The sequence below is a fragment of the Egretta garzetta genome, unplaced genomic scaffold (assembly GCF_000687185.1).
Source record: "Egretta garzetta isolate BGI_Z169 unplaced genomic scaffold, ASM68718v1 scaffold278, whole genome shotgun sequence".
Taxonomy (NCBI): Eukaryota; Metazoa; Chordata; class Aves; order Pelecaniformes; family Ardeidae; genus Egretta; species Egretta garzetta.
This window is the reverse complement of record NW_009260608.1, coordinates 1,500,705-1,527,566: the sequence shown is the minus strand read 5'-3', so window position 1 is coordinate 1,527,566 and position 26,862 is coordinate 1,500,705. Positions and strand designations below refer to the sequence as shown.

General features: G+C 42.6%; 1 protein-coding gene across 2 annotated transcripts in view; it reads right to left on the bottom strand.

The window, feature by feature from the left end:
- The window catches only part of EPHA3 (EPH receptor A3), a 153,156-nt gene that overhangs the window by 66,219 nt on the left and 60,075 nt on the right, over positions 1-26,862 (bottom strand). For both annotated transcript variants that reach the window (XM_035900377.1, XM_035900378.1), the window contains exons 2-3: positions 10,659-10,814; positions 9,849-10,184 (exon numbers count right to left, since the gene is read on the bottom strand). In XM_035900377.1, the coding sequence (XP_035756270.1) occupies positions 9,849-10,184; positions 10,659-10,814 (492 nt within the window). The remainder of the gene's footprint in view (positions 1-9,848; positions 10,185-10,658; positions 10,815-26,862) is intronic.

Genomic DNA, 26,862 nt, shown 5'->3' with positions numbered 1-26,862 from the left:
TGCACCAAACATCTGTGGCTTTCTCAAATTGTCTCTCTTAGAAGATAGATCTACTTAAGGGACCTGTCTTGGGATATAGATTGTAAAGTGCTCACAACCCTTTCTAAATATGGAATTTATTTAAACCGGGAGCATCACACATCGTTTGCGAGTCGCTGAAGACAGTGCAGTCTAGCTTAAACAGAATAAAGGCTGAACATATAAATAGCATCACAGTTCCTGCAAGTAATCAAAGGCATATATTGAAATAAAGCTTGGTGCTCAACTTGGTGCTGAGTTTTTTCCCTTGAAGCCACAGATTTCAGACAAATAAAATTCTAGTTCTGAGGAAGTTTTAACAACTTTTCCTGGGAGCCAAGTGAGTCTTGCTTACCACGGCACTGAAAAATTTACTCTTTCTCCGTTTTAAATGTCTATACCCCCAAGCTGAAACTAAAGGATGGCTTGAAATTTTCAATCTGCAAATGACACATGTAGATCAAGATATTACAACCCCGCTACCTCTACCCTCTAAGACTCTTCTCCAAAAGATCCTAATTTCTGTGCCTAGTGGTCAGTTTTGTTCCCAAGTTTTTTGCAACAGATTTCATCCCGGCCCCTTGCAAAAACTCCATAGTGCCTATTGGTTACCTTCTCCTTAAACAAACTTACCCCCTTCTGTGTTTCAAAACTGCTAAACTTGACAGCTAATACATTTAAGAAAGAGACAGAAAGAGGAGTAAAAATACATTCGCTTCAATGTATGTAACAGACTGGGCTGTGCGTTTTCACCTGAAGAAAATATCAGGTTGACGTGTTTTTACCACACTGTTATTCACTAATCCAGAAAAAAAAGCAAGAAAGAAAAATGGATTACGGAGTCAACTTCCAAACCTGACACCGCCACGTGGAAGGGCACACGCACAGCTCCTACCGCAGTCATCTGTTTGCCTCCAGTGTTTCATGCATGGGTTAAATGATTAAGCAAGACGATTCCACGGGCTACATGAATGGTTCTGCTTTGTGGGTTTTAGAAATACAAAAGATAAAAGGAGGAGACTCCTGATAATCAGACTACTGCTCTTCTAGGGAAGCCTGAGATGATATAGGATCTATCTCCTTTTTTTTTGTTATTCTTTTTACTATAGCTGTGTGTAGATGCCTCGGTTCATCTGGGGCGGTTATTCTCTTTAAGCTTCCTATATGAAAAGAGCCATACAGAGAAAGGAATCGACATTTTACAAGTGCACAACTGAATTGTGGGGGGACTAAAGCTCAGGTTTAGGCACTTTTAGGCACTTAATTAAGGAGCATCACTTTCCATAGCTACTAGGAAAAGACTGACATCTCTAGGTAGAATTTAGCCCACAAAAAGCCTCCTGTGTTTCCTTTGCATTTCTTTCTACAGCAGGTAAACGGAGATTCCTATTTATATGCTGATGGGTTTTTTTTGCAACCATCTGAATCCTATATGGATCGTGTGGAAGAGCTGGGTTGAACTGAGGGCAGAGTTTGAGGGAGTCTACTGTTACAACACGTCCCCTTCGTTCCTCTCCTGATGCCAGGATACGTGACAGCACAAAACTCTTTGGAATTGATTCAGTACCGACACTGGCTTATTGTAGATGCACTTGGTTGCTACCACCACTTGCAGCTGCACTGTTGAGACTTTGATTTACAAGGCCTTAGGTCCTTAAAAACCAATCAAACATAAACATTCAAAGCTGTTACACTGTGCTTTTAGTGATTAAAAGAAAACGGTCTATTTTATTATCAAGCAGGCATGTAGTAAAGACCTGAGGTACTAAAAAAAAAAAAAGAAAAAAAGATTTGGACATCAGCATGGGTATATTAGGAACACACAGATAATTTCATTATTTTTGTCTAATTTTGTTCTAATAATTATTTTGCTGGAACCTTGGACACTGAATCATATTGGAAATAATAGAAGGGCTAAGAGCTCAGGAAGATGTACATGCAAAGTTGGGGTTTGGAGACAGAATATTCAGCCCGACATGGAGTAGCTGCTCTATCCAGGAAAATGCTGTCTCAAAAAGAGGGTCACAGGCTTAACTCCCTTGTTCCCACCTACCCTGTACAAGGTTTAGATTTTGTTCATTCTCTTTGCTCTGCCCCTGTGGCCCCTCTGGTCTAACCTAGACAACTGGATTTGCTACCCTATATGGCGACCCAGACCCATTTGAATATGGTACATGGAAATGAAAGGTAAAACTGTAGACAAGCTCTCTTGGGACAGCAGTTAATATTCTAGAGCTTGCACAGTTCTTACAGCTAGGAAGCCCAAAGACATCTTCAAACATAAATTATCTGTCTCCACAGTAAAATCATACTAGTGTAATGTAAACTTGTTTATAAACTAATTTGTTCAGATCAGTTCAAATCCCCAAACGAGCACTCTTCCTTTAGAGTGTCCCAATTAATTTAACATGAAAAAGTAGGAAAAACCTAATTCTTAGAGTGACACAAGTGTGACTATGCAGAGGTTTGCAGTAGCTTAACTGCAATGTTTACGTGCAATCTAAAACCACTTCCCCCCGTAATTAGGCATCCTAACATTCACATGGAGAAAGCTAGTTAGGGGAAAGTAGGTCTCAGTTTACTCATTGCTGACTCCAAGGGGGAGTACCATCATTGTTTGCTATAGCACCATAGCATACAATAATGCCATAGAATACACAGAGGAATAAGACTGGATCCTGAGGCTCTCTGATGAAAAAGCTTAGGAAGAAGGCCATAACCCACAGGCAATTTAAGTAAATCAAATCTAAATCAAATCTCTCCCTTTAAAGCCATCTAGTCTCATGGAGGTATTCTGTAAAATAAGCCAACCCTGCTGCAGTTCTCCACATTCATATGTGCATAAACTTTATGTGCTGTGACAAATGGTCAGTTTTGAGGTTATCATTGCTAAATAATAATAAAAAAAAGATTCAACAATACCCTCCTGAATTTCTTAGAAGCAGCGATGTTGAGGTTTACAGCCCCTCTGCACCCATAGGTTTATTCTCTCTCCAGCCTGAGTAAGCATATGGGGAGTTTCCCAAATTTCATTGAGAAGGCCTTGCTACATGGATGAAAAGGTCAGAGCTAAAAGAGGACAGTAATTACTGATCAGTCCCTTACCTGGTCTCCTTCCAGTTGCCGCTATCCCCTTTGCACACAATCATCACACATGGATTGAGGTGGAAAGGGGCCTCTGCAGATCACCTAGCCCGACTCCCAGCTTTCAGTAGGGTCAGCCAGAGCAGGTTGCTCAGGACCTTGATTAGTCGGGTTTTGAATACCTCCACAGACGGTGATACCACAATCTCTCTGGGCTACCTATTCCAGCGCTCAATCATACTTAAGAGTTTGAAAATTTCTTCCTACATTTAAACAGAATTACTTGTATTTCAGTTTGTGAGCAATGCCTCTTGTCCTACCAGTAAGCACCACTGAGGAAAGCCTCGCTCTGTCTTCTTATGCTTTCCCATCACGCCTTTACATATATAAGATCCACCTGAGCTGCCTCCTCCTCTTCCTCCAGGCTGGGCAGTCCCAATTCTCTCAGCCTCTCCTCACACGGCAGATGTCCCTCTCCCTTAATCATCTTAGTGACCCTTCACTGGTCTTGCCTCAGTATAGAATCATAGAATGTTTTGGGTTGGAAGGGACCCCTAGAGGTCATCTAGTCCAACCCCCCTGCAGTGAGCAGGGACACCGCTAACTCGATCAGGTTGCTCAGAGCCCCGTCCAACCTGGCCTTGAATGCTTCCAGGGATGGGGCCTCCACTACCTCTCTGGGCAACCCGTTCCAGTGTTTCACCACCCTCATTGTAAAGAATTTCTTCCTTATATCTAGTCTAAACCTACCCTGGTTTAGTTTAAAACCATTATCCCTTGTCCTGTCACAGCTGGCCCTACTAAAAAGGTTTTCCCCATCTTTCCTATAGGCCCCCTTTAGGTACTGAAAGGCTGCAATCAGGTCTCCCCACAGTCTTCTCTTCTCCAGGCTGAACAACCCTAACTCTCTCAGCCTGTCCTCATAAGAGAGGTGCTCCAGCCCTCGGATCATTTTTGTAGCCCTCCTCTGGACCCGCTCCAACACTTCCATGTCCTTCTTGTGCTGAGGGCTCCAGACCTGGACGCAGTACTCCAGGTGAGGTCTCACCAGAGCAGAGTAGAGGGGCAGAATCACCTCCCTTGACCTGCTGGCCACGCTTCTCCTGATGCAGCCCAGAGTACGGTTGGCCTTCTGGGCTGCCAGCGCACATTGCCGGCTCATGTCTTTCCATGTCTTTCTTGTACTGGGTGAGGGCAAAGCTGGACACACCACATGTGGCCTCACCAGTGCTGAGTAGAGGGGAAGGATCACCTCCCTCAACCCGCTGGTAGTGCACTTCCTACTGCAGTCCCAGATGCTCCACTAGGACCTCCAGGTCCTTTTCTGCAAGGCTGCTTTCCAGCCAGTTGGCCTGCAGCATGTACTGGTGTGTGAGGTTAGTCATCCCCAGGTGCAGGGTCTACTCAGCAACAGGAATGCTAAAGGCTGACATTGAAAATAGCATGCTGGAGGAAGCTCACCAGAATTACTTTCAGGAAAGTTAGGAAAACACGAAGACTCTAAGCTTCTTCACAATGCCAAAAACATGACTGTTGAGGAGATGTTCTGTATCAATTTTACACATCATCTTATTCAACTTTGGGACACAGACCTAGAATAAAAATTCTTCATAAACCAATTCTAACACCTTATCCAGGTAAAGCTAGAGCCTTTAAAGGTAATTACCAGTGAATGCTAGCTGTTTCTGACTTAGCTCTTAAGCAGTTAAATGAATTTTTTATCATTAGGTATATGCTTACATCCAATAGACTTCTACGGATTGTACTTACACAGATACCACGTTTATTTGTTAGATAGGAAGTGCAGCCCCCTTCAAGAATACAGTGAGTTTTATTTGTTACTGCTCACTTTGGGACTTCCCCAGGTTTCAATCAAGCTGAGGATGCTTTCAGTATTTGTTTTACACAATAAATACAGCGAGAACTGTATTTATTATTTATTAGACATGCCACTATCATATTGTTTGCATGAGTTTATAGTTGCTAGAACAAACGAATACAAAGCTAAACAAAACTAAGCAAACAGAGTTAAAATGAAACAAAGACGTCATGTAGGGTGAACCTTCTCACCAGATCTGCTGGGAGGAAAGGATGGGCACTGTGTGTGCTGGGATACCAGTGGGTTGGCCAAGGCTTCTTAAGACCTACCTGATAGATCATTGTCTGCTAATGGTACAGATTTCTGCAAGTTCTGAAAGTTCTCCTTCTCTCCTCTAGATTGCAAAGACCACTGCAGAGAATATGTCTATTTGAAGTGCTGTTAAGTCAATTAGCTCCTAGGTTAAAATACTGATCTTTTTGCTCAGCATTCCCAAGTTCTACCTACAACCTGTATGACAGTGTGTGATACCATAAAAGCAGTGATAGGACAGAAAAGCTTTCTCTGGCAGCATCTGCAAAACATATTCAACTCATGTATGTCCCTGACCCAATGGCTGTGTTTCGCATTGGAAAACCTCCTCCCTCATTTTTGTAAACTGTAGCATGATTGTGTTATCCCTACCAAATCTTAAGTCTTTCTTCAGTGAATTCCACACCCTATTTCCACTTAAAACCTCCCTGAGCTCCAGTGTGAGTTTTCTGCTTGCTACAGCCCAAAGGCAGTAAATGCAGAACCGCCCTGACCCGGACTGGATGTCTTTTCCCTTTGGGCTCCTTATAAAGCTCCAAGGAACGGACAACTCTGGTCTTTACAGATAAATGGATTTTAAAAAAGCCCATAAACTGTGTTCAGAAAACCCAGTGAACCCAGAATATCTGTGCCCAGAGACCTGATCACGCTAGCAACAAGCCAGGCAGCGTGACACGGCTGTCAGCCTCTCTGCGTGGCACACTTGCAATTAGCACACCATCTCCAGGGGTACCGAATTCCGTATCCTCTCCCAATTCTGTATCCTCTCCCAATTCCTTATCCTCTCCCGTAGCAGCCAGTGACCCTTTCTAAATGGGGTTAATTGGTGTTATTAGGAGATAACATCTGTGTGGCGCAACACATTGACGTGAGGTGAGTCCTTTCTTTGGGCAGCAGCAGAATGCTTCAATATCATTTGGAGGAAGCTGTATCAGGAGGCAACTTGCAGGCAGGTATTACAGTGCGATCACAGAGGATGATCCACAAACTAAATTCAACAGAAACATGTGCCCTTTCTCTTGCTTCCACACCAAAGACAGAAAGACTTGCAGGAATTAGAAATATTGCAGCGTCATACCTGTTTAGCTGTATTTTGCAAGAGACTTTTTTATTTTTCAGAGATGCCTGCTCATCAACCTTCACTGGAAGGGAAGGAAAACAAAGTGCAATAAAAGTGCAGCTAAACTCAAGCCAGACAGTTAGAAGAAAAAAACCAATCCATTTTCTGAAACGATTCTGACTCCCTCAATTCAGGGGACTGGATCTTGGCTTTACAACAGTTTTTTTACTGTAAAATGTATTATCCTTCTTGTGTTCACAGCACCGGCAGAATCAGAGTCTGGATGTTTCAAGCCTTACCAGTGACAATGAAGCACACCTTCCCTTTACTTCTAGACCAGGTTTGAAAACTCTCCAGGAAAATCTTATGGAGATTGTTAGTTAGAGACTCTAGAACTCACAGTCGCTGTAAAGGTACCAGCACATTTTTCAGCAGCATTTATGATGACCCTTTTTGTGTGTGTATATATCTACATGTGTAAGTAAATTATCAATATGTGTACGCGTCCATGTATATGATCTGTTTACATACAAAAATGGAGCTGCTGTGCAAACTGATGGACTCCTAATGTATCAACTGAATTTACTTTAAAACATTCTGGCAGATGTCCCAATTGCTACATTACAGAAAATTAGTACTATGCATGTTCTGATCTATTAGGCTGGCAATGGATTCATAGGCAGAAATGCCCACGTGTACGGTGAGAAACATGGAAAGAAATGTTTGTTTGATTTTCAGCAGGCCTTTGGAGCTCAGAGACCCAGCAAACATAACGCCAACCGATGCCTGTCTTGAACTGAGTTCATCTGAAGTGAAGATGTATAACGTCTGATTTTTACCATGAAGAGAAGTGCCACAAAAATCACATTTTTGTCATTAGAAAACATAAAACCTTCTGCAGTTCTGCCCGAGGCTCCTGGCAACTCACATACTTGAAAACCAGTGTTTTGGGTGGGCGAAGAACATTCTGCAAAACAGCTTTCACTGACCTGGGATGGGCCCTGACAGTGCTTGAAAAAAGCACATGGTTATGCTGAAAATCGAGGATTAAAACTGCAACTTCATCATATCCATTGCAAGGGTACGGGCCTCTCAAACCATGGTTGGCGGAAGTGAAATAGCCTGGATTCAGGAGAGACCGATGAGGATCCAGGTTGTAGGGACCCTTTTACACTTCAATCCCCTTTCCAGAACTCACAGTCCACTGACTTGACACCCTTCCTCCTGCAGGCTGGCCAGGGGCTCTGGCCCCAGGAGCCTGTGGGCCCTACCGAACCGTATCACCCCACATGATAGCCCATCCGCAGAACAACCTCCCAGAGCAACACGCCTCCCCTGCTTCCTCGAGTCCAGCAGAGCTCAGGCATTTAACCAAAGCTTTACCCCACCGGTGGATACCTCTGCCCTTGCAGGAACGTACCTAAAGTCAGACAGCACAAGTAATAGCCCTAGAGTCATGACTGGCTTTTGGAGTCTTTTGGTCTCTTCTAGATACAGCTCAATGGTGCTTTAATTCTGTTTTGAAACGTCCCCCAGCTAAACCCTTAATTATAATGTACTCTAAGATCTTCAGACTTTCTCCCTCCCTGTCCAGGTGTTTAAGTATGACATTAGCTAAACATATGCTTCTGGTGTGTCCCTTTTGTGATTTAACCAGGAAGGGAATGCAAGAGAAATTGGGTTTTTGTAATTATGCTTTAAAAGATTACTTATATACACATTTAAGGTCTAATTTTAGCAACTTGCAGAACTCCTAGGGGAATTCAAATACAGTAAACCAATCGGCATGATCAATAGACAGCACAATTACGCCTGCACTAACCCGCATCACCTAAACGTACTTAAAGCAAAAATGGGCTATGCATAAATGTAGAATACCAACAAATTGCTTACGCAGCCTGTGGGTTGCATGAAACAAAGTTGCTATTGACAGAAATGCTTTGACTCTGCCACCAGGTCACAGGAACTCTGCTTTCCAGAACAAAATCAAAATCCACCTTGCATCGCAGTGCAAAGGCAGCCAGCTCTGGGCCCTGGGGAAGGACGCTGCAAAGGAGGAGGCCTCTGCAGAGAAATACCTTTCACTGGTCCTAGACAGTTCGTTCTATGGAGTGTTCCCAGGTGATTTCTAACTCCTGCAGTGACGAACAGGCTGAAAGGCATTATCTCCAATATAAAAAAAAAAAACAAAAGAGAGCAACTAAACAAAGGCTGCTCAAATCACAGACACAAATATCCCAAAACTGTAACTATAACAGTAGCAAATTGTTTGGAATGGACATAAAATGCAAGTTTCAGAGCCGAAGTCGATACCTAGCTGAGAAAGAGATCATGAGAAGATGTTTCACTTGGGTGGGTTCACCTCTGCCTGCCTACTGCATAGTTAGAGAGTCCTCCAGAGCATTTGGAAATGTAGCGACTGCTGTCAGGAAACAAGTCTGTTCTCACATTTTTATGCCTCCCACTAAAGCTGATCTGTGATCTGAGAAGAGGAGATAAAGAGATATATCCTCTACAGCGAAAAACATTGCAGTAATGCAGCTCGCTAGGAGAACATCTATTTAGAACGCCGCTAGCTTGGTTTGTGCTTTGAGGAAGACAGAAATGTAGGTATTTTGGGGATGGGGTGTGGGATGGGAGGAGGTGGGAGAAGACTTACTGCACACACACACACATACACACAGACACACGCACGTGTTTTCAGTACACAGCTTCCTGGTGGTGAGTCGCACGGAGCAGAACTGCAGAAATTTCAGGATCTAGTCTTTCTCTTTACCGGCAAACATTGGTCCTACAAAAAATGGTACCTAACTAAATGCTAGAGAAGAGTCTAGATCCTTCACATCTTTCAGACAAATGGAACCTTGTCAAATGAGAAGCAAATGGTAGAATAGCGCAGCAGTGACAAAAGCTCTGATCCGACAGTCAGGGCATGCTGCTGTGCCCATGCAGGGCCACGATGACTTCAGTAAGTCTCTGCAGAAGGAGAGCAGTCCCTTTGTACGCTATCAACTACAACACCTAATTCAGTATTCAACTCCACACCCCCATCATGTTGGCAATAATTCAGACTTGGTGAGACAACTTGTAAAAGGAGGGGGGGAAAAAAAAAAAAGCGCAGTGTTTTAAACCTCTCTAATTTAATGTTAGCTTTTTATGTGTCTAACATCAAAGCATTTTTTCACTTCTATTTAATCAAAATTAATCACTAAGATTACTACAGTAATTTATGTTGGAGATTATTGAAATGAGTGTTTTATTAAAATCTGCTTTTATTAATAAAACACATTCTGGCTAAGGAATCATGTGAGCCTGCTATTAGAGGCTATTAACTGGGAACTGGGAGTTAATCATAACAGTCATGCTGCCAGGTCCTTTGACAGCAACACACACTGGGTTTGTTTCTGCTTTTACTTTTACTGGCATATTCAAGTCAATTAGTTACCCTAGCACACGAGCGGTCAGAGTAACGCCTGTAAAACAGGGAAGGGAAACAAAAGGTACATATATCTCAGTAGTTTTGAACAAAGAAAGGGTAATCAGAAAGAGACTCACCAGCCTGATTAGTTGTGATGCTGACAGCAGCAAATTGTCTGGAGAGTGTACTCAAGTCAGATACCCCGTTGACTGCATCAATCTCAAAAGTGTAATTGGTATGTGCCAAAAGGTCCACTACTGTCACCGTGGTGTTGGTGAGTCCAGTCTGACGGGGTAAGAATCGCACGTTGTCACTACACGGCTCACACATCTTGACGTTTCCTCCACATTTTTTGCAAATGATGTTGAAAGTGACGTCTTTCCGACCTCCAGTGTCAAGAGGCCAGCTCCAGTCCAGGATAACAGATGTCTCGTTGATGTTAGAGATAACGTTTCTTGGAGCAGATGGAGGTCCTGTAAAAGGAAACAGGAAATCAGAGGGATGAGATTTGTGCTCTAAGATGGGAGTAACAAGGGTGCAACAATACAAGAGTGAAAACCATAAATAACCAAACTCATCTAGTTATTTTCTGTGGAGACTTCTGAAATATTTCACTGGACTACAGACCTAGACTATCAAGGACCACGTCTTCTTACAGGCAGGCACTATCCTCAGGGTGCAGTTCAGGATTAAAATGCTGAAAATATTGGTAGCAGTTTAAAAATCCTAGCTCTCCTTCTCGAGTCGGACAGAGATCAAGAAGGAGAAAATGAAAACAGAAAGACATAAACCCAGCCCACCAACTTTGGTAGCCTGTCCAACGCGTAAGAAGACATGGGAGGCAGTGGATGGCTGACTGCAATGGGACATGAGAGGAAGCAAGCAAGCTGCTGAGATCCGGATGGAGGAGCAAGAATGACAGCCCGGAGCATAACGATGCTACTCACTGGTGCAAGCCATGGATGGAGGGTCTTTCTCAGAGCGAAAGTAATTCTTTTCACACCTGCAGTTCAGAGACGCATCTTCATAGGTAGAGCTATGAGGTGGGCATTTGGCACACTTCACGTTGCCGGCGGAGGCTTTATAGAACCCAGGTCGACAAGCTGCAAAATAACAGGAGTATAGTTTTAAATTCCATGGACAACTCCTCGATTTTAACATGCAACTTTGTTACTGCCCTAGGACCTATCCCTACGTAGATCATATTTTGCAGACTCTTATGGTCTAAAATTACAGATTTTTCTCATAAGGAGAAAGCTGACGGAAATAAAGCCTCTTGGTAGAATGCAGCTCTTCATGCATCAACTTGGATTTGCATTTAATTTTGCCTGGAAAAAATCCCAGTGTAGTGCACCACTAAGAAGAAACATTTCCTTTGTTGCATTTTGAGAACTTCACTTATTTTTCCTCTCTTCTGGTTAATTTACCAAAACATTGGCCCTATCCTGCAGAAGAAGCTAACTTTATCCTCTCTCTGCTGCCAGGGTTTGCTTATAAGGGCACACTAACTGTAAAGTACGTCTCTTCAGGAAGACTAAGCAAGCCAAAACCAAGAAGATAACCTGAACAGTCAAAGATCTATTCCATTTCTGAAGGACCATGCATCTGGCTCAATGAGCCGCTTCTGATACTATCAGGAACTCTCATGGTCTGTACGAGGAGGATGGTTTTTACATTAACCCAGTCCTCTAGGGATGGTGCTCGAACCCACAAAAGCTGCTTCTGAAAAACTCTGGGTGGTGGTGTTTCATTAATGCTGGAACACTCCCTCCGTTTTGACTCCTGTTGCATTTTGGACTGATTCAGGGATACGTTTGCATCAGAAGAAAAGAGCCTTTGAAGTAAGTTACAGATAGGAACAATTTAGCAAATAACTTTTTATGAAAAACCCATGCAGTGAAATAACACTCTTGATTTCCTTCCACCAAGATGGTTTCACCATCTGAGAAAAAAAAAAAAAAAAAGAAAAACACACAAACAAACAAAACCTCACCAAACCCAGATAAGAATCAGCAGACTCTAATGTTCAGCTGCTGCTTCCCCCCAAGACACGCATCCTTCTCCGAATGGAATTTACCAAGTCAAAACATTCTGGCTGACACTGGTCACCCGCAGATCTGTACTCATACCTACAACAACCATATGCAAACAGGCAACGTAACAAAAGGGAGTGCATCTTAAAAGGCGCTCACCTTTTGCTACACTTTGGTTCCACAGCAAACACTGCCTAATGCGCAAGCACACTAGGAAAACCCCTATACACTCTTGTTGCAAATACAATGTAAAAAACCCAGAGTAATACAAAGAAAAACATGACTTCTTTTTGTGTCTGGAGCCCAGACAGTTAAGCTCAGATAAAATTGCCCAGGACCTGTCACTGAATTAAATGCTAATTTGAAGCCAAAAGAATGGGTTCACCAGTCGTAAGCCTAAACAGGGACACACTTTTTGGTTCTGCTTAAGGGGATGAACAGATTCATAAACAGAGTATAAAATCCAAAATCCAAGACTATGTAGTCTTTTGTGTTCATTCATGCACTGCTCAAACAGAAAAGTGTTTGGATGGGCAGCAGGAGAAGAAAAGTCGGAATAAAAATCCCAGCACGTTTGTAAGCGATGGAAGAGAGAGGGAAGCATTAAACTGGACGTTCAGCTTCCACATTATTGTCCGTAACCGAATCCTAACTGAATTTCTGGGTTAGGCAAATCTGTTGATTAGTTCCTGGTGCCAAACACCTGGGTGAAATGCACTGGCAAGTAGAGAGAAAACAAACCCCTGTCCAGTAGGAGCAGGTCGTATTCTGAAACACCTCGGGAAAGGAAACCCTCCCCATGCTGCAGGGAAGGCAGGGTGAGGAGCACGGAACGTTTCACAAGGAAGCGCTCGTCTCAGCTGCCCCTCCGAAGGCTGCAAGGGTGCCTGGGGATTTCTGTCTAACACAAGGAAATAAAGCAAACCTCAAGCCCTCTGAAACACCTCCCCTAGGAGAAAATGCAGCAGGGAACGGGCTTTTTGGGGGGTTTGTTGTTGTTACTGTTGCAGCCTTTTAAGACTCAAATCATATTCCCTCCCCAGTCCTGCCCCACGATACGTGAGCCATACCTAGCGTGAGCCTCTTTGGTCTCCCTCCAGCTGACAGAGGAGCCTCACGGTGACTTTACCATCACCCCTGGGCACAGCACAGCCCTTCCTGGCCCTAAGACAACCAGCCAGGCAGAAAAAACCCGATGCCAACCCCTCTCTCAGTGGCGCTAGTAACTAAACAAACACATGAAAAACAAAACATCACGCTGCATCCGTCCAGATACTCAGGCAGCACTTTCACCAAAACTTCCCGTGGAAGCTCACTGCCAGGTACTAAACTCAAGTGGTTTTGCTGAACCCTATCTACTCAGCTTGAAGGGAAATTTTTATATTTACAGGCAGGCATACACAAGACCAAGATGTATTTATGAATAGATATAGTATACATTTTTAATTTTTTAATAAATTAATTTTATATACTAGTTTAATGTAAAGATTGGAAAGAGATTAATAACCTAAGACTGAACCTTTGTCATATTGTTGGCCTTCCTACAAGACACTGCTGATTAAGCATAATTTATTCATAGCAACGTAATGCGTGAGCATTCGTTTACAGCACGGAACTACAGTACGACTGTTTATTTGGGATGCTTTCAAAGCACCTACCACCAACATTTTACTTATGTTAAATTCACTGCCTTATTAAACAATCTTGCATAAGAAGGGGACGCTTTTGTGGGGTGAGGAAGAGAAAGGAAGGAATCAAACTGCTCTGTTAATAAACACCTCCTTCATCTCTCAGGTGGGAGCTCACAGACCTCATTTAAGAAAAGGTGGTGGTGGTGTGGGGCCAGAGAAAAAAGGGAAGGAGAAAGAGAAGCATGCAGGAAGCACCCTGATAAAAAGAGATCAGCCTTTTTCTTTTCCAGAGGGAAAGGGATTTCATTGTTTCGCACAGTCGCGGTACCGAGTGAGCAGTCGGGGCAGGGGGATGAGCCGGCCAGATCCCTGCTGTCCCGGTATGCCCTAGCGAGGGCATCCCAATCTTGTGCCTCCTCCTCAGGCTGCTTCATGCTTTCTGTCTTTGTCTGTCAGACTAATTTAAGATTATTCACGACTGGAGTCCAAAGGAGGAAAAAAAAAACCAAACCAATTATACTTGAAATTGAAGCTTGGAAAGGAGGTTGCAAATATCAAATGCTGCCAATGCACTTACTATTATTATTCTTTTCCTAGTCATTTTTAAATTCTGATATATAAGAGAAAGAAATGAAGCCTTTAGTTCAAAAGACATTCATTTTTTTAATGTCAGAAAAATCGGATTACATGAACTGATGGAAGAAAGTGTGGCTTTTTGAGGTGAATACCATGGCTTTGGTTTCATTCAGGTTGAAAATAAAAGGACTAGCACAGGAAGTCTTCACAGAAGATGATGTAATTTCAGCATGGGAACCAGCTGTGAACAGCACATGCTTCTCAACATTTTCTTCCAAAAGATAAGGAATTTTCCTTTCCCTTACAAGGGGGAATGATGAGAGAGGAAGTAGATGCAATGGGCTGGGAAGAAAAGCCTCTCGGCAAACTAAAAGTGAGTAAGGGAAACCTTGGGAGTTTCGACATACGTGACACAAACTGTACAGCAAGGCTGTCTGGGTTTGCTTTTTAAGAAGGTCTCCTCAAGTCAGATGTCCAATATCTGGTGACCCTGGTAGCTCCTGTGATAACTCCAACCTGAAATATTATTTTAAAACTGTTTGCATTCTGATTTCAATCTCTTTTGAGTGCAAGCCACAGTGACTTTATTGAAGGCACCTACTGGTAAGAGTTTGAGGACTGCAGTTGGCCTTGTTACTGTATGAAAAAATGAATTTTCTTAAGCTATAACTGAGGAGTCTGTCTTAGAGACAGAGAGCAGGGAAAATTATGTCAGTGAAAGAAAAACAAATGCATGTAGCAATCTATGGCAGTTACTGCTTAAAGAAAATCTTTTCAACAGGAAAATTTTTCCTCTGTTCAGCTAATCCATTTGAGATGAAAATATGGTCCTAATTAAGGGTTAAATGATTCATTTCAATTTGAATTAATTTTAAATTAAAATATAAAGCTGTTAGCAAATAGGAGCATTTCAGTATTCAAAGCCTGCAGCTGTCTATGCACAGAGCAATATCACCAATTCCCAGCTGTAAATACCAACTATCGACCCGAGCCCGCACCGCCGGAGCAGATGACTTCCCAGCCCTGGTACTTTGGGCCTGACAGGGCCCGTGCCCCTGCACAAGGTCAAAGCAATTCTTCATTTGCAAGGTGAGCCGTGCTCCCCGGTCCTAGAGGAACTCTGATTTTGTGCTCCAAGTGGAGGTGCGATGCTTGGAGACAAGGCTCGAGCACCACGACGTGCTGGAAGCAGATATATGCAGCCATGAAACCGGGCGTGCAACGGGCAGCATCCACCAAGCGATCGAGTGTTTCCGTCCTTTGTGCCTCTGCTGTTCAAATAAAACAGCCCGGGGGCAAAACGCCACTGCAGCATTAAACAGCGGCATTTAGAAAAAAGAAGGACATTCAATCATAAACCTGCACAGCTCACGGATACCTTAACATTTCCCCATCACGTGCGTTAGCAAGACGGATGACAGCAACCCTGGGACAAGCCTCCCATCCCTGTCCCCTGCAGAGAGGGCAGGGAAGCATCCCCCACGCACGTGGTCCGTGTTAGTGGGGCTTTGCGAACCCCTCCCGCTGTCACCCGTGGAAATGGCATGCCAGCGAGCAGCAGCTGAGGTACTTATGCCGGACCTGAAGCCACGGGATGACCTTTGGCTGTGCAGGTGTGGTGGGAAGCGAATGCTACCGACTGGCTCACCTCGATGCCCAGGCAGAGCATTGCATCTTTGCAGTGTTCTCAAGTTCCTTTTAAAAGCATTTACACAGCTCTTTTTCTCCTCACTATGCCTATTATGGTCACACTCTGGAGATGCCAACAGCACGATGGTTATCTTTTTACACACGCAAAATGAGATGTAACGCAGCTGTCAGCTTGTGAAAACGGGTGGCATAAAAAGCAGCATAGATTAACCCTATGAGACTCTCAAAACCATTCTATTTCCTTCAGGCACTAAGTCAGTTCTTCCCCTTCGTGCGCTGGTTTATATCTTTGAGAAACAGCAAAAAGGTGAAAACCGAGATTAACTTTACATGAAGATTTCAAAACTGTTCATTTCACACTTCCGTCACAAATTCTATCCAGCCGTGTGTATTACTCTTCCTATATTAAAAATAACACAACATAGATAGGGTGTAGTTCTGGCTTGGATACATGAAGCGTGGGAAATGAAGGTAGAATTCTGCCCTGAGTCATCCCATCCTCAGTTTGCATCACGTGTCATTCACAACACTGAAAAGGTCTCATTTTTTCCTCCCTTGTTCATTACGGTGCCTGCTCAGCAGAGAACAAGGCTTCATAACGCTGGTTTCCTGCAAAATCCCTTGGAGCCAGGGAACCAACTTCAGCAGCTCTCATTGTCCATTAGTATATGAAAAGCCACATAATCTATGGCATTACGTACGTATACGTCCCCTCTCTCTCCTGGGCCTCAAAGTACTTCCTTGCATACGCACCTAGCCCCAACAGGCTTCTGAAAATTACCCTGTATTTTTGGATTCTTATTTCCATCGAACTGAAGGCACGCTTTTTGTCACCCAACCTGAATAAACGGTAAGATACCAGTTAAGGGAGCAGGTCTCAAAGCCAAGTGCTGCTCCTTACAGTAGAACCAGAGGTCCAGGGCTGAGTGGCACAGAAACACTTTGACAACCCCCAGTACCTGCTGAGGAGGAGGAAGAGGAAGCGGAGGCAGGGGCAGCCCCAAGGCTTGTCAGCAGGTGGGGATCCCCACTAAAGGCTATGGCACGCTTTCTCTTTGCTGGGTGGTGGCACGGGCACGGATGCTGTCTGTGCGCAGGGGAGGAGGGCAATAAGATTGAGAAAGACTTCAGCAAGGGGCTGAAGGCTCTGGCGTTACCGGCCAAGGTAAGAGTATCCCCAGGAAGAGGTAAGGATGTTGGCTTTCTCTCATTGCCCATAGGAGTCCACGCTGTTTGTTGGGGAAACAGAAACAGTTATTCCTAGTATTCTTTGTATTTTTACATTGTCTTCCCTGTGGTCTTCTGCACACTATACGTAACACCCAAAATAATCACAAAGCAGGTAGCATTGGGGCCAGCAGCAGAAGCAACCCAGCCATTTTTGCTAAGCATTATAAACAAACCAGTAAGATCTCATATTTTCTGTGCACGAGGCACACTTTCCACTCTGAAAATGCAGGCATAAAATTAAAAGTTGTGTTTTAAACACTAAAGTGAATTCCCACCACTCCTTTCATTATTAGCTGCGCAACAGCTCTGGAAAAATGCAACTGTTCATTACTATAACTTATCTTTGGGGGGAAAACCACTGCAGAAGGAAACGTGCATCATGGGCACTTTTGCATCTCTAGACTGGAAAATACAGTAACCGCAGCCAAAGGCGCTGACAGATGTGAAGAACTACTGCAGCTGTCCGCCACCAGAAGAAATCAGCAATTAACAAAACTGGTGCCATTTCTTTCCTATCACTAGGCCTCCTCCAACAGTATGAGGCCAATAATCTGAGGGCTCAGGAGACGATCTCTCTCCTCTCCAACCTCTCCACCGCCCCTCCAGCCTCTGTGCCAGCAGGATGGACCGTGCGGTATGCACGGGGCGAGGATTCAGTGCAACGTGACACTGAAACGCCTCTAGAAAAATCCTGTTCGGAATGAGCACTTTTCATTTTTTACACCTGAAAGCTGCTGCTAGCTCAAAACCCGTATTCAGTAGTATTTAATCTTACTCACAAGTAAATTTCGGCTTTTTCCTCCCCACTTCATATTTTATAGTGATCTGTGACCTTAACGTACTTTAATCAGATGCTTTTTAAATTGGCTTTACTCCCAGGTCAAGTCATTCAGCAGAAACAATTCCTGTTCTTTGTTTAATAACTGTTACTGGCAGACATATTAATTATATGTACATAAGAGATAGCTTTATCCTGAGGGAATAACACTGCACCTTTCAACCGCAGTCTGTAATAGCTCCACGTTATGCCTTGCAGGCTTCTGTATCTCGTTTTATGAAGTGCACTACAGCCGCGATTGCTACCAGCAATATTGTTGAAAGTGCAATGTCAAAGATAGTAGGTCTGAACCACATCATTACAACAAAGATGTTCTCGCTTGTGGGTATACAAATACCTTGTTTCAAATTGCGTAAGGCGTTTCAGCTTCTTTGCAGGCAGTTTTGGGGAAAAGAACTCTTTCATCAATAGGAAAATATTGAGAACCACAGCCTTGATTCAGAACAAAAGCAAAATAAACAAAGTTCTACCTTAATTCCACCCATACTTAGTGAATCACTTAAACGAGTGTTTAAATAGGGAGTTTAATAAACCCATGTTTTTAAGCACTGTTTTTCACTTTCCTGAAACAAGATGTTTTCCTGGAGCAAAGCCTGGACACACTGAGATATATTAAGCTATCATTTTGTCAAACGAAGGAATTCCATGTTCTGTTTTTTTAAAACTTAATTTAATACACACAGTGATGAAAAATAACTTCCTAATTCAAGAAGTATTGTTAAAAAAAAAAAAAAAAATCTCAATTAAAGAAATACCAGAAAAAACCCCGGCAGCATCAACTTGAACAGGAGAAAAAAGGTTGTACAAACACACAAGAAATCTAGAAGCTTTAAATGACCATTTGGCAAGGACAAAAAGTAAAGAGATACTTTTTCCTTGAACTAGAATTACACTACAGACTCCTCAAAGGCAAACTAGACATAGGATCCCAACAGCTTCAAACAAGAAATGTTTTCTAACATCAGGCTGAGTGTGCCACAGAGGGATAACCGCGGTATCGCTCTGCTTTAGTCTTTCCTCAAGCTCCCCCTCTCTGTGTCAGAACTTTTAAGAAACCAAAAACACAAACAAGAACAACCAACCAACCCCCTGCCCCGAAAGCAAACCAAGGTTTGACCTGGTGGACATGGCAGCCCCTGTGCCACAGGGCACGAGCTCTTGGGAAGATGTTTTCTTTCCAGCTCAGTGGAAAAATCAAGGGTCTGGTAATCCTTCCAGGCTAGATTTAGTGAATAAATGAAAAACAATTTTCATAACTTGGGGACTTTTATATCATTTCCCTGTGCTTGAACCAGGCCAGATTAACAGGTTAACAATATGAAAGGTAATATAAATAAAGAAGAACCAATGAGTTGTCATACAGATTACATCTAGCCCTGGCACTTACCCTGGTGCCTATCTTGCATCTAATGGTAGCACCATATGGAAGTGAGAGAGAAGGGCCAATGGGGGATGATCATCTGCCATCCCTCATTGTTTCACCCTCAGCCCTATAACTTAGATATTATTTCAAAAACCTGGAAACCCAAGGTTTGATGTATCTGCTAATTTATTTTTAACAAAAATTACAATAAGCCTTCATGTCCTTCATGTGGAACATCCAATGGTTTTTTTGCTAATTATTGGTTTCAGTGAATTCCTCTGACATTCCTCTCTAGTCTAGGTAGTCAACATGAAGTGAAAAAACACATCCTTCCTTCAGCTTACCTTCAGATTTGGTAGCCTTTTAGCCAAATCAATGTAACTTGTTTTTATTAGGAGACAGGGAGAACCACTGCTCCTGATGTATCCTCTCTAAGCCATTCCTTGTCTTACAAAGATCCATCACGAACTTATCTTGTCTGTGACAAACAATCACAAACTTTTCAATCAGCTTTTATAGGAATATCTTCTAGGCCTTTGATTATACTCATCTCTAGTTCTACACTGTCATTTATCAGGTGGAAAATGCTCTTACTGTTTTCTAACCCTTCTGATGAAACAGACTGATTTATATATTGGACTACTTTTTATCTCTTACTCTCTGTTTCTAACACATTTGTGACTTTGCTTTGTTTTTTATTTCCAGCAATCTATTGACCAGGCTTACCTCTCCCAGTTGTCTGTGTCAATGCACATATCCCAAGCCAGTTAATTTGGACATACAAAAAGTCTACGTTTTCTCTCTGGGAGGGAGGGAGGGAAGATGTTTTTGCATTTACTGAGGCTGAACGCTCTTTTGCAACTTCCCACCCTTGTTAACGCGTTACAGGAGAGTGTTGCTGTCCCCATTTTGCAGGTGAAAAAATTAATGCAGAACAGGCTCCAAACTCAATGTTCTTTCTTCCAGTGACACCTCCTAATGAAAATGCTGCCTGGTGGGTCGTGTGATGGTACAAAGAGCTCAGCCCAGCTCCCCAGTGACATAGGTCCACTACTGCAATTAGCATGAATCAGTACTTTTGTTCGTAGTCTCAGCAGAGCTGTCAAATTAATTGGAATAGAAATTTAACAAATGCCTTGCCCCTTAGAGATATTCTTTCGGGTCAGGGTTGAGGCATATTGATTGAGCAGTATGGGGGAAGCTTATGTTCCTTATGCCCCCACTGAACCTGTTTTGTTGTTAAAGGGAGAGGACTTTGGTTTCGGGAGCTCTTAATCCAGTACGTGTCACAAGCAGCCCACTGACATAAAAAAGAAAATCAATTTTATAACACTGAAATATTCCAGCTGCTGGTTAAAAAAAAAAAAAAAAAAAATAGTAAAAAGGCTCAATTAATGGCCAGTGGCTAGAATATCCATCTATTTGTTTTTCATGAGCTCTCGCTTTCTCACACGTCAAAGTTAGTTCTTTCAGTTTATCTCTAATTTGCAGAGGTATCCAAAAGACAGTGCACTGTTCCCCCAATTTTAAGATATTTGTGAATTCAACCACTGGAGGCAAGACACGGCTAGACAAATATAAGCCTTAAGGTTTAGGAAGCAAGCACTGGAGATACTACACTGTCCTGCTTACCAAAAAAAACCCCAAACCAACCAACCAAAAAAACCCCACCAACCAAAAAACCTCTGCATTTTAAAGCACTCAGATTAACAGAAGACAAAAAGCTGAAATTGTGTGGCTCTGCCTCATTTGCTGAGGGCTACTGAACCCCTTACTGTTAGTTCCACTGCCAGCCACTGACATATTGCTTGAATTCACGGAGAGCCGGTGCTGGGAAAGGGGAGCTCTTAAGAAGAGAAATGGCCCTGCAATGGCAGGCGCTTAAACCTCTATGGAAAAATTCCTATGGCCTAAGCTGCTGTCATTACTTGCTGACATAAGTCTGGGATGTAATTTAGTGCATCAGAACACAGTCGTAATTTCTAACAGCATATAAGAGACAGCCATTGCTTTGCTAGTAATGCTGTTAATGTCACTTAATGGGAGCATCTACACAAGTGTTTTAGTTCAGATCTGTAGAGCACTTTTAAAGCAAAATCGCAGTTCTCCCCTCTTGCCGTGATCTGGTTCACAATATAAAGTGTCTCCAGGGCACAGGAGCAGGTACACTGGATGATGCACTCCCTGCTACAGGGAGTTTACTGGACCTGACTAGAGGTATTCTGGAGTAAACCGTGCTGAAATGGTTATGGTATTGGCACAGGGTCCTTCATACCAACTGCTTACCACTACTGATCTGCTCCTACTTGGCCCGCTACTTGATAATGTAGACGTAACTCACGATTACCAGCCTTCCAAGATCTCAGTGCATCTCAGCATTGCTTAAATTGTGAGAAATTTCTATAAGAACAAAGATGCAAAAAGCCCTGGTAATGGAAAAAAAAAAAGATGATTTTATTCTGGGAAAGCCATTAAACGTATATCCGCAAATAAACAGATATTATCTAACATCTGTATTTTACCATGTTTAATAGGATGTGGAATAGGCACAAAGGGAGGTTTCAGTGGTTACTAAAGAAAGGCTTTAACCAAAAGACCAAAACATTATGGTTTCATCATTGTTGTAACAGCCTTCCTTCTTCGTGTGCCTTTTTCACTGACTGTATTTTCATCCTTCCAGTGGAAAGCCTGAAAATTAAACAGTTACGGCCTCTGGGGACATCTGCACACTGACAATCTTCTCCTTGCAGCTGAAAGGAAAAGCCCAAGGCTTTTGCAAAACTATCTAACCACTCAAGTGCAGTATTTATACATTGTATGTTTTAGCTTTTATCTAGACTTCCTTGGTATTTTGCCTGTTTAAAAGAGACCTCTTAATTATTTAACATGCATTTTCTATGCCTGTATTAAAAATGTCTAGCTTTGCAGGGTAAGCAATTATCTGCTGAACAAAAACCCAATTAAATGTAAATTAAAAAAAAACCAACCAAAACCCACAGTTCAGCATTTTTATTCACTAGCCTGATACCTGTGTGAATTCAAGGGGGGTAGAATCTCAGCTGTTTAGAAAACAAAGAATCTGATGTATTGCATTTCACAGGGTATTCACTACAGAATTAAATCTCTCCTTGTAGTGAGGAAGATTTACAAACAGTAACAGCAACAAGAACTCAGTGTTCTTCAACAGCACTCACTCTGCAATGCAGAAAATCCATCAGGAGGGAGAGGAAACTAAGTTTCGAGTACTGCATTCTGTATACATTTTCTTTAACAAAAGACACTACGTGCCAGTATAAAATGCCACATGTTCAATTAACAGTTTTCAATTCCACTGAAGCTCAACACTAGCAGCACGTTAACACCACTGCATTTTATGGGGAAAAGAACTGAAGAACAGCATTAAAAATTATTTCATGACTCTGTGCTGCTTTATACAAAAGCTTTTGCTGCATACACATCATACCATTTTCTGACTGAAAGAAGAATATTGTAAACACTAAGGATTTAACTACACCATTGTTTTTATTTTCATTTTTCCACTTCTTACTTTAACAATTCAAAAGCAGAAACCAAGGAAGCTGTAAAGACATACAAACCCCTCAAAAGTTAGAAGCATTTAGGCAAATCCACCACAAGAGATGAAATTCTGCATCTATCAGTACCGACTGATGGAGAAGGGTTGTGGTGAGTTTTTTCCCTACCAGGAATATTCCCATCTACTCCCACTAGAATCCTTTGGAGCTGACTAAGAGTTTTGAGCCACACACTCTGCAGCTGAGCTGAAATAATTTTTCTGCTTCACCTTGGAAATAGGAAAGTCACGTTACGGCTGGCTACTTTGCTTAGCAAAACTCTGATCGGAGTTCTGTTTCTAAAAGACCTATTTTACTTTTTCTGACCGAATCAGGTCAGAAAACCTGATGGCATGTTTGATAGTGAATTAAATTATATGGTAGGATATTGAACCAAAATTGAATCTTACTGGGTCAGGCCAGTCCCTTGCTGTCTAGATTATAAGTGATATACCATCTTGGTGATGTATATAAAACACAGGAAATTGTTGCATATTAACAGAATAGTACTTTAATCAGCCCTCTGAAGAATATCCAATATATTCAAGCATAGACATATTTTGATCTGGTTGTACCTGTAGTGAAAGGCCAAGATTTTATCATTTAATAAAGCCTTTAAAATCTTCTATTATGTGCAAAAATTAAAACAAGTTACAGCCATAGAGAGTAGAATAAATCTCAAGACAAAGAAAAAGGTTTTCTTTCTTGGCTATGTCGCACATTGAGTATTTGTATTTGTTTATATTATTTTAAGGAACAAAAAAGCATCTGGAAGGAACTGCTCTTCACACTCTAAACTTACAGCCACATAGTACAAAATAGTACATAAACCCAAACAATAACATGTTTGTTGTCCAAGAGACTGGACACAAAATATTTGCTTGTTTTACTGCTAACCAAAAAATCAAGTTGAAGAAAGCTGTTCAGATAACTGAAAAACATTCTTTCCAGATTGCTTTTGGCAAAGCTATAAGAAAAACATACCTAGGTCCTCTATTCTTTTTTCTTCCACCACCCTGTATTGCCATACAGCAAGAAACTCTCCGATTCTCAGGAATTTCCTTGCAAAGCCTGGGGTGCCCAGAGGTTCGAGGCGAAGCAGGTGGAGGTTGCCAAGGCACAGCGCCTCACCACGTGCAGCATCCCCCACCATGGACCACATCTCTGAACACACCCTCAGCAGCCCTACCCATGGCAACAGGTAGGAAAGGATGGATGACCTCAACGTTATTTAACGTGGGGTACATAACCTATTTCTAACAGCACCAAGGATTATGCTGTTGAACGTAAACACAGTAGCTAATTACTCCAATGAAAACAGCCAAGTAAAGAAAGTCTGTTCTTGAAAAATAAAGTTATAACAGAAATAATTTTCTGACTATTAATATGACTTCAACTGAGACAACTAGTTTCCAGCAAATACAGCATTGCAAGCTTTTTGTCATTAGATACTACATTCGAAAAAAATGCCAATTGAACATCCAGCAGTAAACAGAAACTCCCCTTCCAGACCCCGGTTCTTAAGTCAGAACCACACTGAGATTGATAAAATGAAGGTAATAGCATTGCCTCACTTTGCAGAAAAGGTCCTGAGGTACACAACACACTTAAAATTATTTCTTTTTCAACAAACAAGATATAAAACCCAAAGACAACTGAGATCCTAAGAATCTCTGCTGTCCTCCCAAGCTGACACAGAGAGGTGAAAAGGAAAAAGTTCCTCCCTGACTCAGTAAGTGGTCACACATCCTACAGCCATTACTAACCCTGCGCGTTTCTGAGAACCCAGGACTGGTAAATCGAAATCTACACTTGAGGTAAAGGCTTTGCAAGTTGATTTGACCATATATAAGCTTTCTGGCCACAGCCAGAGCTCCCAGCCCCACACTGGGATGCTGTGTGCACCACAAGTGGAAGCCAGCTCCCGAAGCAACCTGCCGCTTTGGTGTAGCTCGGGACAACACTCAGCTACTAAAAAAGGCTACTTGAACTGCCTTTTTCTTCAAGCCCATGTTTCAGCAGATGATGAACTCTCGTTTCGCCACCAATACCACAGAATAAGTGCGGGTGGCAGTGGTAAGCGTCCCATAGGCAGCTTTTCTCCTATGTAAGTGGCTCTGTTCTTCAGACAGATGAATCCAGTTAGCTGGCATATCATAGAAACCTCGTAACAATAAATGCAAAACCATTCAGAAACGTGCTCTGTGGCCAATATAAACCTCAGTGCCCATGTAAGTCAGTAAAGCTCTTAGACATTTTTTTTCTTGCTCCTCTCCTTGCTGCCTGCGCTGTATGTCGGATTAGAAGCGTACAACAGGCAATTGCGATAGGCAAGTATAACTATTTTAAAGGTACTGTCCAAATGCATTAGTGAAATGCCATACTATAGCATAACTAATCTAAACTATCTTCCACTGAGATGAATGTTGCTAACACTGTGGTCTGCTGTACTGACATCGTGAAGTAAGACTAAGACAGCTTTCCACAGTTACGAACCTGGCACCGCAGCTCCAACACCACGCCATAGCAGCTGATTAAGCACTCACATTCCCACCTGGCGCCAAGAAACTGGCACACACAACCCTTCCTTTTGGCTTGTTCCCACCTTATAAATTAACTGTGCAGTGAACCTCCTTTGGACCTGCCTTCGGTACTGACAAAATGCCCTTGTCTGAACACTGCATGGCCAGCAATGTAAGGGCAGGTAGCTTACTCCAGTGCTGTCACAATTTTCCTCTGCTGCTCTGCACCACTTGGGACGGGGATTACGAGCTGCTGTGTTCAGGTCCAGCTACAAGCAGGGACACTGATTTGCACTGACCAGGAAGCCCGTCACCTTCAGATGCAACTGTAGTTCACTTTCTAAGTCTTCCCTAACGAGGAAAACTTTCCTTCTACATTAGGACTCACCATTAAGGCATGTTTTGCTCTTTTTCCTCTTCTTTTGGTTAGAGCAAACACTGGGTTAAATGTGCGTACAGCAAATACTTGAAATAGGCTAGCAGCAACTAGCCTTGTTACTCTTGATGAATAATGTAACTTAAGAGCTGTAACGCTTACAACTGATTTAATAGCTGCCAACAGTCCCAGTTTAGAAAAGAGTGATGCAATGCTCGTAAATTTGTCTTGAATCATATCAATCCCCCCTGCTACCCTGCAAGCAGTTGGAAATGTTACTGCCCTGCCTGCCCAGGGGCACCCTCCTTTTGCCGTGCTTCATCCGTACCAATAGTTCTCTGATTCCTTTCTTTAACTCCTCAATTTTTCAGAAGTTACTCAGAGACTGATGCCACCATGATCGATTCAGTATGAGGCTCTCAGCCAATTTAATAGGTGGCCACTTCCGAAGTTCAGAAGCAAAGATTAAACTCAGTGTATCATCATGGGGAAGAAGCAACAGCACTTCCCAGAGCTGGCTCTTCTAATGAACAGAGGGACACGTGGAGCACTTTCTGCACACCCTGCAATTCTTTCACTCTGAATCTGCGGGGGGAAAAAATAATTATCTAAAACTCACCAGAAGAAAAAACCCAGCTGCCTAGTGGCCAGGGGCTGAAATTCTAGACTTCTGGCTTGAAGGACGATTTTCTACCTATCAGTCTTCGTATATCCGCACTACTGACAGCTCTGAAACAAAAGCTAGTTTCACAGACACGTGAACTTCTTAGAGAATTGGAACTACTGTTACCAATTCTTTCTACACTGTTGAAAACATCAGTTGTTAATATCACGTTCCCAAATCCTGGACTTGCATTTAATACTGAAGATTGCCCCCCACCTGCCTCTCCATGCTCTCTCCAAAGCCTCCAATAGGGTTTGGACTTTAATTTTATCTCATTCTTCTTACAGAGTCTTTTCTCCATCTTTGACAACTGTGGCACAACAAAGTCAGAATCAGAGTTAGGGCTCACCTAGTAGCAAAGGACAGTGTTCTATAAAAAGCATCTTTCTCCTCAAAATCCTGGGTTACAACGTGCTCACTTTGCAAGGTTGCACACGATGCAACACGATTCCAGCCTCTGCCCCAGTGTAAGAAGATTTCCAAAGTGGTGGGGGAAGGAAAATAAAACTCTCAGACATGAGGAATGCTTATTCATGGAGGTTTCATTGTGCATGGCTAATGTTTTAAGAAAGCTGTAACAGCAGCTATTACCAAACAAAACCAACGCATTTGCCCCTCGCATCTGAAACGTGTGAGAAAGGATACAGTGGAGCTCCCTCTACTTTTTTCTCTACCCCTTGACTACTTCAGGTTTTC